The sequence below is a fragment of the Eleginops maclovinus genome, chromosome 1, assembly GCF_036324505.1.
Source record: "Eleginops maclovinus isolate JMC-PN-2008 ecotype Puerto Natales chromosome 1, JC_Emac_rtc_rv5, whole genome shotgun sequence".
Classification (NCBI taxonomy): domain Eukaryota; kingdom Metazoa; phylum Chordata; class Actinopteri; order Perciformes; family Eleginopidae; genus Eleginops; species Eleginops maclovinus.
This window is the reverse complement of record NC_086349.1, coordinates 17,044,123-17,056,315: the sequence shown is the minus strand read 5'-3', so window position 1 is coordinate 17,056,315 and position 12,193 is coordinate 17,044,123. Positions and strand designations below refer to the sequence as shown.

The following is a 12,193-nucleotide window of genomic DNA, read 5'->3' as shown; positions in this document are numbered from 1 at the left end:
GAGACACAACACCACAAAATCTGTTTTCTGCTCCTACTGTATATGAAAGGAAAGATAGAGTGGCGTCATTTGTTAGTGACCAGGGCCTTCACATTCCTCCCATATCCAAAAACCTTCCTAGCAATGACAGTTGCCTAAATCAAGCCCACTAGCACTGTTGCTGTGAGGGGAGTAATGAATTACAAGAGCATTTTCTTTTGGCTTCGGTGAGTCTTATGTGCCGGTGCCATCACCAGCATAGTAAACATGAACATATTTTTTGTGATTACTCACTAGTTATAAGTGACAGAACACAAGTAATGGTGAGCCACCAATATGTCAATCCCACATATGCTTCCAGATAGAGCAGACCAATAGGAACTGCGCTTACATGATGTTAGTGCAGCACTTGTCAATTATACCACACCATTTGTGCTAACTCATAATTACTCACTGAAATTGCAGTTCTGTATTTGACTTTGGGCGGCATCTAGTGGACAATGTCTACATAAACAGGTTTAAAGGAATGATGATCACACTCACAGCACCAGTTGTAAAACATTGCTTTATAGGTTTGATAATGTAGAACAAATACAGTAAAATACAGTCACAGACTCAGTGCAACATCAAGCTGTAATAAATATGCATTCTTTAACTTAAATCACCAAATGGCATTAATAAATATAACATAAATAAATAAATATTTTGGAGTTTTGTGGATATGACAAATAATATTTGGAATATGAAAGACCTTTAGTTTGAATTCCACCTTAAAGACTGACCTCCGACAGTCAGTGTGAGAAGCAGTCCTTCTGTCCAGTCAAAAACAGTCATTAGCAGTCTATGTAGCAAACTCTCATAAATAAAATGTCATGATGGAAGCTCATTTACTCTGGAAACTGAAGAACAGAACATTAATTATCTCACAAAGATTTCCCTCAGTAACAACATTCACAGATATCTATTGTGATATGGCTTGAAACAAAAGCCTTCCATTCGTAAATAACACTGACCTGCAACAGGGGCAGTTTGCCTAGTAAACGTAAAGGAAGGCAGGTAATCAGGATTATCTCTTAGACATGACTGAATCTTTCCCATCCCACATCACGTTACCCTTATATCCATTATTGTGAATTAGTGATATTTGATTTAAGCACAAGCTTAAAGAGGATGGCAGTACATTTAAATAAACAAATACTTCATAAGTGTGTTGTCCCTTTTGTAATTGAAATTAATTGTGAAAAACAATGCATTCTGCATACCACAATTCTATATCAAATCTATATATTATATATATATATATATATATATATATATATATATATATATATATATATAAATTCACCAAACTTAATTATGAAATGGAATTTGCTTATGTGTAAGGTGATGTGGTTCTTCAAGTGATGGGTTTAGAGACAGCAAGATAGATTCACTGAAAGGAGAAGATATCTGGGAAGCTCTTTTGTGCAATTTTCATTTTGACTTCAGCATCTGACATTATGAAAAGGTCTGTCAGGCCTCCCTGGCTTCATAGATGCAAAACCGACTCATTTAAAAATTATTGTTGCTTTGTTTCGTCATTAGAAGGTCAGGCTATAGATCCTGGTGGAGGTCACTGTGTGAGAGAGGTTGGTAATGCTCTTCCATGCCTGGCTTAGCTCGTTGTCTTTTAGCAACTAGTCTCTGGTAGCGGGCCTGCTGCTGGTGATCTGGGTCCACATTTACCCAGCTGTTGGCCATCCACTTCACACCACGCCTGACTGGGCATTCACCATGCAGGGAATACTCATCCAGCTCACCCATCCAACCTAGGGAAGACAGGGGAGAATATCCCCACATTTACTGTTAAGAAGGATTGAAACTTTCAGAGCATCTTTCTACAATGGATGATTTAAGGACAAAAGAGGACTTTCTTAGCTAAAGACAGATTGTTGAAATGGGTTATCCCTGGTAATAAGAGTCACCCAGTCTTGTACAACCAGATTAAATGAATTGGCAAACAGAAATATATTAAATACTGGACTGTTAAAATTAAAATAATGACCCTCAGTCCATCATTGGCTGATTTCCCTGTAAAATTGTTTTGCACTTGGTTTACATCATTGATAATCGGAGAATAAAATGTATGAAAGTCAGTCACCTCTGCAAAGTGTGTGCAAATGATACAGCTAAAAATGTCTGTTCTTACCCCTGCCGTCAGAGAGATGGTTGTACCACAGGAGAGCAGTTCCAACAGTAGGCTTTATTCTTATGTTCCCTCTGCCACATGTCTCCTTGGTGTCAGTCAAATCCACTCCATCCTGTACCAGTGCCTGGGACAGAAAAAAGTAAACAGCCGATGTGTTTTATCATTTATTTTGGATTTCACTTTCCTTGGCATGGGTCAGCACTGTCTGTGTGTTGACAGCAGCAATCACACCATGTACTGTTATCATCATTTTCCAGTGGTGAAAGAAAAAAGAGACGTTTCCGGTTTGTGAAAACACACCCACCTGCTCCTCATAGGTGCGGTTGTCTGCCACAGGAAAGGTGGTTTCCCCACCTTCCTCTACAGGGCTGATGTAGAATAACATGGTGAGATACCTGGGATAAAACAAGAGGGGGAAGAGGAAGAGAAACAATTATTATTATCAGCAGCACCATGAATACATTTGAAACCCATTAGATTTGCAAACTAAATCCTACTTTCCATACAGGCATGACTTGAATGTGAAACTATTTGTTAACAGATGTTTAAATAAATTACAGTTGTGTTTATAAAGTGAAACACTTATCCAACCATTAAAACACAATATAAATCCCCAAATAAATAAATAGAAAATACATATTTTTGTTTAATTTTGTGGTAATGTGATAAAGAGTGTAGCTGCCAAAACTGGTAAAGTAACTCAATATAATCTTGTCATACCGGCAAGAGACTTCTGTGAGAGCAGATTTGTTCCCTGCCAGTCGTGTGTGTGTGCAGGTGGTCTCTGATTGAGGAGGGCTGCTATCATGGTGGGCATTACTGAAGTCTCCGTTTTCATAGCGGATCACCTGCAGAGGTTCACTCAGCTCGACCAATGTGGAAGGCAGACGTGTCAGACTGATTAGTCTGAGAAAAAGCAAAATACAAGTGAATAAAGAAAACAGTTTGTGGACTACTATCAGATGAGCTTGACAAAAAGTGTGTGCATAGTTACCTGTTCCTGAGTGTCTGCAGCACATGGTGGGAACCTGGGCCTTGGTAAAGCCACGTATTTTTGTTTCTCTGTTTGAAATGACTCCGGGGCTTCCCGCTTTGCTGTTGCCCCGGGCGTTGGGACACATCATAAACATGCCTAAAGTCCTCCAAGGTCATCGTCCCTATCAGGAACACAAACACACATACTTTAGTAGACCATTTTATTATTTTCTTCCTTTTATGGTTCATGGGACCCTGAGACCTACTATAACTACCAATAAAATAAAATGGTATTGCTAAGGACATGAATGGAGCCCTGGGAAAATGTTAAACCAGTTTTTTCATCAAGTCTGAAAATGTTCTTGCATCAGAGCAGCTCCACTTGCAACTTCAACATGGAGAAATATTAAGACAAGAAAGTAGGAGACTGATATTTAACATAACATTACCATCATGCTCAAAACCCTCTAACGTACATTTGACCTGGGATTTAACTGTGAATTTCATTTGAGAATTGACTGTAAAAGCCTCGGTTCTCCCTTTTCCTCCATTCCTTCCCTATTGTCCAACCGTATGCTGTTACTCTCAGCTGAATGAATTTCGGTTCCCCTGGGAGACCGCGCCCCATTCTCAACAATAGCCCTGGGTTGCCAGAGGAGAGGTGGCCGGGTAGGGGGGTTGGTTAGCGAAAGTGTAGTGGAGGGGTACAGGGGATCCGGGGGAAAATTAAGAAAAGGGGTTGGAGAATAATCAGTTTTTAATGAGATAGGATGAGGCACATCCGGACTGGGATGTGTACTACGCCTGGCACAATGGCATCAGGTCAAAACGATGTCAACCCTCTTCCGTAATTGCCACTCACAAAAGTCGCACGCAAGCACAGCCACCCGTCAGCCCCCTTGCCAATACACAACCACTGCAAAAACACTTACTGGATAAAAGTGCTATAAAGTTTGCCTGGAACCAAATAAATCACATTCAACTTCGTATTCAAAGGGAAGGTCGCTGCACTGTATGTTTGTGTCTTTGTATTTGACAGAATCCTTGCTTGTTTTTCTAAACTAGTTCAAAGAGAATGCCGATTATTTTTGAATCCGGAGAGTAACATTTTAGAACAGTCATATATGAACTGAAACACATTGGGGAAATCACACACAACCCACAGGAGCACTAACCTGTTGGGCAGGCTTCCAGTCCAGTGAGTATCTGCCGTAAATTGTCTGGGTTCAACCAAGTTCCATCTCGAGAGCGCGAGTGACTCACAATCTGGGGGAAAGAGCATAATGCTTTTTCTCATTTAAACGTCATCTAATTAGAATTATCTTAGAATATATTTTCCTGTAAAAATAATTTCCCTCCTACAGCTCTGTGGCAAACACAATAACTCTCTCTCGTTACCTCTTGATTCTGCAGCAGCCCATCCTGGTTTAGGTCCAACAGACTGAAGACTTCCTCTGTGCTGAGAGAAAGTAGAGGCTGGTTTGACTCCTCTTGCTCCTTGCTGGGTGTTGTTGTCTGGCTCTCCATCAGACCCTTGAGCTGAGCCAGCTGCACCACCACACGGCACTCCTCCTCAGACAGGAAGCCAGGGATCTCTGACAGGAACAGGAAAATCAGAAGTGGCAAATGTTAGGTTATATGCTGCCATTACCTTTCAAAGATGTGAATTGGAGACACATACTGTATATTTCTGTTACACATCATATGGATTCTGTAAAGTCTATATTTCTCACAGGACACTGAAAACAAATAGACTCTTAAAAGCATAAATGATTGCAACACTATACCAAATTCCCAATTACGAAAATGAATGGCAGGCATTATCATATTACCAGCAGGCCTTTTGTGTCCCCAAGATAAAGAGTGAGGATCAAGGATATATAATCGATAAATCGAAGAGAGTGTCCTGGGGAGTACCCTCATCAAAGAAACTGTGGAGAGTGATTCACACGTAAAAGAAAATGGGCAGTAGTGAAGCTATTAGCTGATTAAAAGCAATTCAACTTTTCTTCACTTTGAAATTGATGTCTATGATAAAATGTTAAAATAATTTAAACATTTTTAAGTCTGTCCCACTAAAACCTGTGCACGAACTTTACTGCACACCTGAGACAGTGAGAGTTTTTTAAGTGGATTAGAAAATCTTCAAAGTGCAGGCTTGATCTGTCAGACTAAATGGATTACTTTAGATTGCTTAACAAAACCTTTCAGTGGGAAGGGGCAATTATGTTTGATCAGTGTCATCTAACAGTAGTATGATCAGGATGTGTAGGCCCTAAAAAGCAAGAGAAATCCAATGTACTCCTTATCACAGTGCATTATTAAACACTTTCTCATTGAATCACAGACTCATAACAAGCAAGTAGGTTAAGCAATCTTATTTAATCTGTATTTAGAAAAATAAAGATCATGCCCAGATACTAAATCAATTTGAATATTCATGCTTAAGTAAGACAGACTAGAGGGAAGCAGAGGAAGGTAAACAGAGGGTCTTTATATTACGTAAAATATGACTGAGGAAAGAAAACGTTATTTTGGAGAAACAGCTTGATGCCAATTAGTTATACCTTCTTTAGTAGGTGTTTAAGCTGAATGTGAATGTGTATATATAAACTGTGTATGTGGTAAATACAATCTATTCCCCTCTGTCATTCACCAGTGAGCCATTTGCGGTATAGCTCAACGAAGGGGAAGGTTTAATGAGCGACAACACCAGACTTCTCCCAGAGCAGGGTGGAAACAGTGCAAGCTTCTAAGAGTCAGTAATTGTTTATATTAATTTGTCAAAATCTGTAAAATAATTACATTTGTTGTATTGTGTTCAATCAGATACATTCTTATAAGTTATTGTGTTACATGACTAATTGATATCAACACAGGCAATCAATCTCAACAACTGTGTGTTTTTCAAATGTCCTAACAATACAAGCAAAAATCCTATTTTATGTAATCTATTAGATACATTCTTGGAGTTATTGTGATCTAAGTGTGAATTTACAAATGACTGTTTCATGGTTTTCTCTTGTTGTCTTTCAGCAATCCGTTCATGCCTGTCATTAAGTTTTCCCTCTTAATAAAAGGCTTCCGGCAGGTTTGCTGCCTGTACAGTAGAGACCTTGTTTGTCACCCGTGTCTTTGACATTGTACCAAATTGGTTAATCCCTATTGTCCAGTCAAGCCTCATTAATCTGGATAACTGATATGAATGAAGGGGGCCTGAACTTTCCTCTTCTCCCTCCCACCACTGTCTCTTCCTCCCCCGGAAAGGAAGTGACCTGCTTGTCTGAACAGTATTCAGGCCATGGCTACACAGCAGGACAACACGAATTTTGTTTGTGTCCTAAACACGTTTGTGTGTGCGTGTGTGAACAAACACAAAAAACACACTAGAGCCCAAACTACTGATTATTTTCAGCATTAGTTCATTTGATTTCAATTAATAGATTTTTCAACTGGTAAAAAAAACCCCGACAATGTCCAAGAGCTCATCTCAAATATCTAGTTTTTACGACACAATTAAAATGCCAAAGTGTTCAGTTTAGTATTTGGATTATTTTCTCTTCAAGGGTTGTAGCTCTGAAGTCGGCAGCCTTATTTTTTTTCCAGTCAGGGTGGGAGAAGGTGGTTAAGTGTGAGTGGGTGCAAAATGCAGGATGGAATGGATGGAGGAATTTTACTTTTTGAGGTCCATTCACTTCATCAATACAAGCTGTGAGGATCGAAATGCCAAATCATCCACCTTACTGATCTTAAGCCCTGTCAAACACACTTAAAATCTGCTCTTAAATGCAAGTAGATCCACACCTTTTATAACATATTTATTCGCGCCCCACCCCTTCTCCCTCCTCCTCCCCTTACCCATTCCTATGCAAATCACCTCCCACTATAAATACACCTATTCTGCTACCCTGTCCTGCACTGTCACAGTGATTCACTCAAGAGAAATTTCAGGATATCTCTTTTTCTTCTAACCTCTGCCCCAGGATGACTGCAGTGCTCTGCCTTTATTTGATCAGAAAGTCTTCTCATCCAGCCTCCCTATTATTTCTCTTTCTGCTTGCCGGGCTAAACAGCACAATAGCGCTTGGTAGAGTAAGGGCAGGGCTGGAGGGACGAGCGAGGGCTGATGGAAGGGTTAGATCTGGAGTAAAGGACAAAGGCGGGGACAGGGCAAGTATTGAGGGCAACCCTGAAACTCGATTTGGAGATATTCGTGCTTCTAGACCAAGAGCTGCAGCAGGAGAGGATGTTGAGGAGTGGGGGGAACCTGATACTACTACTGGCTACAGGTCCATGCTTACTATAGGTGAGGGTGGACTATGGGAGCCCCACAGTTCCTCTCGCTGTGTCCCTATTCCATCAGGCATGGCCTTGTGCCAAAACATTGGATATGACACTATGAGGATGCCCAACCTTCTGGGACACGAGTCTCCAGCTGAGGCTGTACAACAGAGTGCCAGCTGGTTACCACTACTTGCCAGAGAGTGCCACCCCGATGCTCGCATCTTCCTCTGCTCTCTCTTTGCACCCATCTGCCTTGACAGGTAAGTACACAAAATTGCCTTTTTCATTGAAATATATTGTCAACTCTTTTTTGTGGGAACTGTGATGTTAGCCAGGATCAGAGTGTAAACCACCATCACAGTATGCTGAGAATGATCAGTAATTACTTGCATCAACAATTAACACATTTTTAAAGCTATGCAAATGTGGGGCTAGTATCTGCGGAGAGGCCCTGATTTCAGACAGAAACCAAGCCATCAAAGGACTTTAATCTCGTTTTTGTCACATTAGCACCTCTCTGTTTACAAAAAGAAAAACAAGCAGCCAAATGTGATTTAATCCAGTCTGGTTTGCTCCCCACCAATTCACTATTGTTTCAAATCCTTTTATCTATTCAAAGCTGACGATGTTCTTTCCTCCATCTTTTCTTTATCAGGTTTATATCGCCTTGTAAAAGTTTGTGCGAATCTGTACGAGACAGCTGTGCACCAATCATGAGTTGTTATGGCTACCCCTGGCCAGAAATACTGCGCTGTGACCAGTATCCTGCAGACCATCTCATGTGTATCTCCTCTATCAACAACAGCACTGTTCACACAGGGGGGCGAAGAGGTAAGCAGCTGGCTTCATAGAGACATTTGGTTGAGTTGACTTTATTTAGTTGTTGATTCAATTAGTGTTTTGACCCTTTCAGCACCTCAGGCAAGCTGTCGGGATTGCGAGCTGGAGGAGGCCTCCTCTTCAAAAGACGTACTGGAGACATTTTGTAGAAGTGAATTTGGTGAGTAATGATCTCCTTATATGTCCTGTCTCCTAAGTTTTACATTATTCTGGACAATTCATGGACATACTGCTCTTTATTAAGTTGATGTCAATCATGTTTTTTATTTATCTGCTTTCCTCCCAGTTCTGAAACTGCGTCTAAAACGGCTCAAGGATAGCCTAGTAAGCCTGTCTCAGTTCTCGCTGGCTGCTAAACTGGATGTTCTAAAGCATGGACCACTGTTAGGAGGGGAGATCCGCTCCCGCATAGAGCTGTGGCTGGAGAGGGATGCCACCTGTTTAAGGAACATGACGCGGCACCACCCACAGGGCGGGACCTTCCTGGTGACAGGCACAGTGCAGGGGGAGCGCCTGGTGGTCAATAAGGCTTTTGCCTGGCAAAGACGAGACAAGAACCTGAAGGCAGCTGCACGCAAATGGAAACATCACAGATGCAGGAGCTAGATTTATGTACATGGTTAGAATTAGGATTCAAATGAGCTGTGGAACTAGCATTAAACAGGTATGCAGAAAGGACAGAAATTGAATGAAAAGACAGCATTTAAATTTCAACTGAATACCTGTGATAGTCAATTATGCTTGGTCTACTATTTAAAAATCAATTTTTATGTATCTGGTTAAGGACAAGATAATATGCATTCAGATGGTCACAAAGGAGCCCATAAAGTACCAACACTGTCTCTGAGGCAGTGGAGTTCAAAGAAATGAAAGATGTTAAATAGAAAACTGTACATATCTGTGAATTTTAAGTATATATTGCTAGTTTATATTTGTATGGCTTTGAGAGAAAAATAAATGTTGTGTTCTAAATTGTAAGGAAATGCAATTTATTTATGAACAGCAGATCATACTCTAAAACCACATTGCTCTTACCAAACAGCAGAGGTTTCAGGCTCATCGTCCTCATCTCATGGGTTCGGTCTGGCAGGAGGGACACCTGCTGAACATGACCCACCTACAGATGGACAAGAAGCACTGTCAACAAACTCACAATCAGAGGGATAAAATGCAATATAGAAATTGCTATAGCAGCTAAATATTACATTAAACCCTAACAATGACATTTGCATTTCAGATGTGATTTACAGGGCTGAGGATTACAGCCGTTCGTGATTAGGTGTACTTGTTATTATATGATTATCACAGATGTTTTGTCATTTTAATTATACTAGGACTACAACTTGAGATAATTTTAATGCAAACTATGAGTAACCATATTGCTTTAACTTTGGTTTAAGATTCCAGATATTGTATTGTCGTATACAGTATAACAGACAGTTGCACTCTACAATGAAATTATTACGTTCAGCTCTACGCACCTAACTATGAAGAAACTACACATACAAACAAACATATAAGATAAAAACTAGCATCTAAGAACATTTAAAAAATACAAGCTGACATACATTAAAAAAAATCATGTCCCAGAATAAAAGTGCACTATGTGCTGCATGATAATAACAACAACACAATAAGATATATAAACAGCAGGGTAGAGTACGTTGTATAATTATATAAAAATGCATAAGAATAGATAAATATGACAGTATGAATATAAATGTAACATGATGGGTATGGTACAGTGTGTTAAACAATTAAGGGACATCCACTGTTAGTGATGATGATCATGACAGGGATAATGTGAGGGGAGGGGCAATGTCTGAGGGAAAACACTTATTGCACTGTAGGATTTCCCCCCGTGAGTTGAAATGGTATCGTACTGTAACGATGCCCGTTTTCTTACCCGTATCCCCTCGATGCGTGGGAGACTGAAACTGTGACTATAGTCCTCCACGTGTAGCTCGCTTGAAGCGGGGTCAGCATGGGGTAAAGCGGTTCCTCTGTCGCTTACTGATGCTGAGGGGGCTGCGTTTCCACTGACAAGTTCCCCGGGCCCGTTGTTGTAATGCACATACAGCAACAGACCGATCACATTCAGGATGTACACATGGAAGAAGACCATGACCACCACGAAATAAGCCCGAGAGCACACATTACTTCTCTGGATGTTCATCCGACTGGAGCGAAACTTGGCTTTGGGGGCCAATGGTTGATTGTCGTCGCCGCAGTCACCATCCTGTTGCTCCAATAAATCTTCCAGAGAGTCTTCCATTTTCGCAACAAATGACTGCACTGGCACACTGAAGGTATCTATTTACAGGGTAGCGCTACTGCCTATGTCTATCACTTTACAGCTGTTTGATATTATTAGCTTGCTGCTTGGCGTTAGCAATGCTAGCTAGCTACGGAGCAAACCACTCTGCAAAACCCTGGCGTTTTCGATCAAAAACGTCGCTGTCTTCTCTGCTTCTTTTACACAAATAAACAGGGCACTTCAGGGTGAAGACGCAGGTATTGCGACAGTCGTTTTCGTTGATGAATAAACGTGTCATCATTCCCTAAAATCCTTTAATCCCGTGTTGCTAGCTTAACCGACTGGAGCGCTGCCCCTGACAACCTGCCTAACAACAACGGGCAAACCAACGACAGCACAAAAGCCGTCACTTAGCTCTTGCACTAAACGGTTAGCGCCCTCTAACGGTCAACGCCAGGGTAACAGTATGGACCGTTGAGTTTTTAACATACACAGAAGAGGTGGATTCAAAGAATAACGTCCTCTAGTAAACACAAAGGTGTATTTTCTGTACTTTTACTTAAGTAACAATTTTATTGCATACGTATTCCTTGTAGTTGAGCAATATAACATTGTTGTATCGGTACAATATTTAGATTTAGATGGGCCTGGTAGTGGAGTAATATCTCCCTTTTGTGAAATATCATTTTGAAGTATTATAGAAATAAGTACGTCGTTTTTTCAAATTTAATATAGGTCTTCTTTTCAAATGGATTTTAAATTACATTTTGGCTTCTTTCTTTTATTCCTCCAAAATGTATTTTTTAATTGTTACATTTGGTGTTAATTGTATCATACTTTGAAAAACAACAGGGTGTAATTATAGGGGGGAAATATGCAGTACTATTGTTCGTTAATGTTAAAGTTGGGGTAACTACACAAATAGATTTTCTTTTAACATAAGGGCCAGCCCTTAATCCTACATATATTCTTGGAACACTGCATGCCTAATTTCTGTCAATAAATGTAAAGATGTTAAAATGATAAACTGAGGTAAATTATTTTTTAGTAATGGGAAACCACAGAAAATAATATGTTTTATAGGCTGCATATGCACAATTCTATGGAGTGCACTTAAATCTACTAATTATGTTGAAATTAAATGTGATACATAAAACTATCAAAAGTCCATACACAACATTTGACTTTTACGTAGATTAACACAATACAAAGTTGGTGCAACGTAGTTCTTTAACAATATGATCTTCTTTGAGTTGCATTTCTATGGCAATATACATGGTTTAGTTGAAACTGTCACCGTAGCATATTCTCCTGTAAATGAATCTGTCCTATCATTGATAACATTCTGTAACAGTGTTTGAATGAACCACAAGGTGGCAGTGAAGCCCATAACAGCAGGCAGATTTTTCTTCATAAACTGCGTTTGCTGTGTCATCTGTGATTCCTGACGTAATTGTTGTGGATATAAGTGTTTCCCGGGAAAAAAAGAGTGTTCACTTTATGTTATATCACTTTTATTTAATTCAAAAATACAACTGAAGCACGTTATGTGAAAATGTTGTTATCAGGACTCCAGAGTACCCATTCTTGTGGTAGCCATTTTACATCAAAGGGAGAATATGCATGTTACTCAATGTAAATTGGCTCTAATTAAATGTAATGCAGTTGAC

At 40.0% G+C, this 12,193-nt stretch overlaps 2 protein-coding genes across 2 annotated transcripts; one reads left to right on the top strand and one right to left on the bottom strand.

The window, feature by feature from the left end:
- Nucleotides 1-525: 525 nt before the first annotated feature.
- Nucleotides 526-10,900, bottom strand: LOC134866127 (transmembrane prolyl 4-hydroxylase-like). The gene is made up of 9 exons (XM_063886115.1): nucleotides 10,173-10,900; nucleotides 9,302-9,383; nucleotides 4,541-4,737; nucleotides 4,318-4,408; nucleotides 3,162-3,324; nucleotides 2,888-3,073; nucleotides 2,472-2,562; nucleotides 2,168-2,291; nucleotides 526-1,787 (listed from the first exon to the last, which is right to left on the bottom strand). Exons 1-9 carry the CDS (start codon nucleotides 10,539-10,541, stop codon nucleotides 1,573-1,575), a joined length of 1,518 nt encoding a protein of 505 aa, XP_063742185.1. The 5' UTR covers nucleotides 10,542-10,900; the 3' UTR covers nucleotides 526-1,572.
- LOC134866137 (secreted frizzled-related protein 5) lies at nucleotides 7,508-8,872 on the top strand. Its single transcript, XM_063886127.1, has 4 exons — nucleotides 7,508-7,686; nucleotides 8,082-8,257; nucleotides 8,340-8,426; nucleotides 8,553-8,872. The coding sequence occupies exons 1-4, from the start codon at nucleotides 7,508-7,510 to the stop codon at nucleotides 8,870-8,872; spliced, it is 762 nt and encodes a 253-aa protein (XP_063742197.1).
- Nucleotides 10,901-12,193: the final 1,293 nt, after the last annotated feature.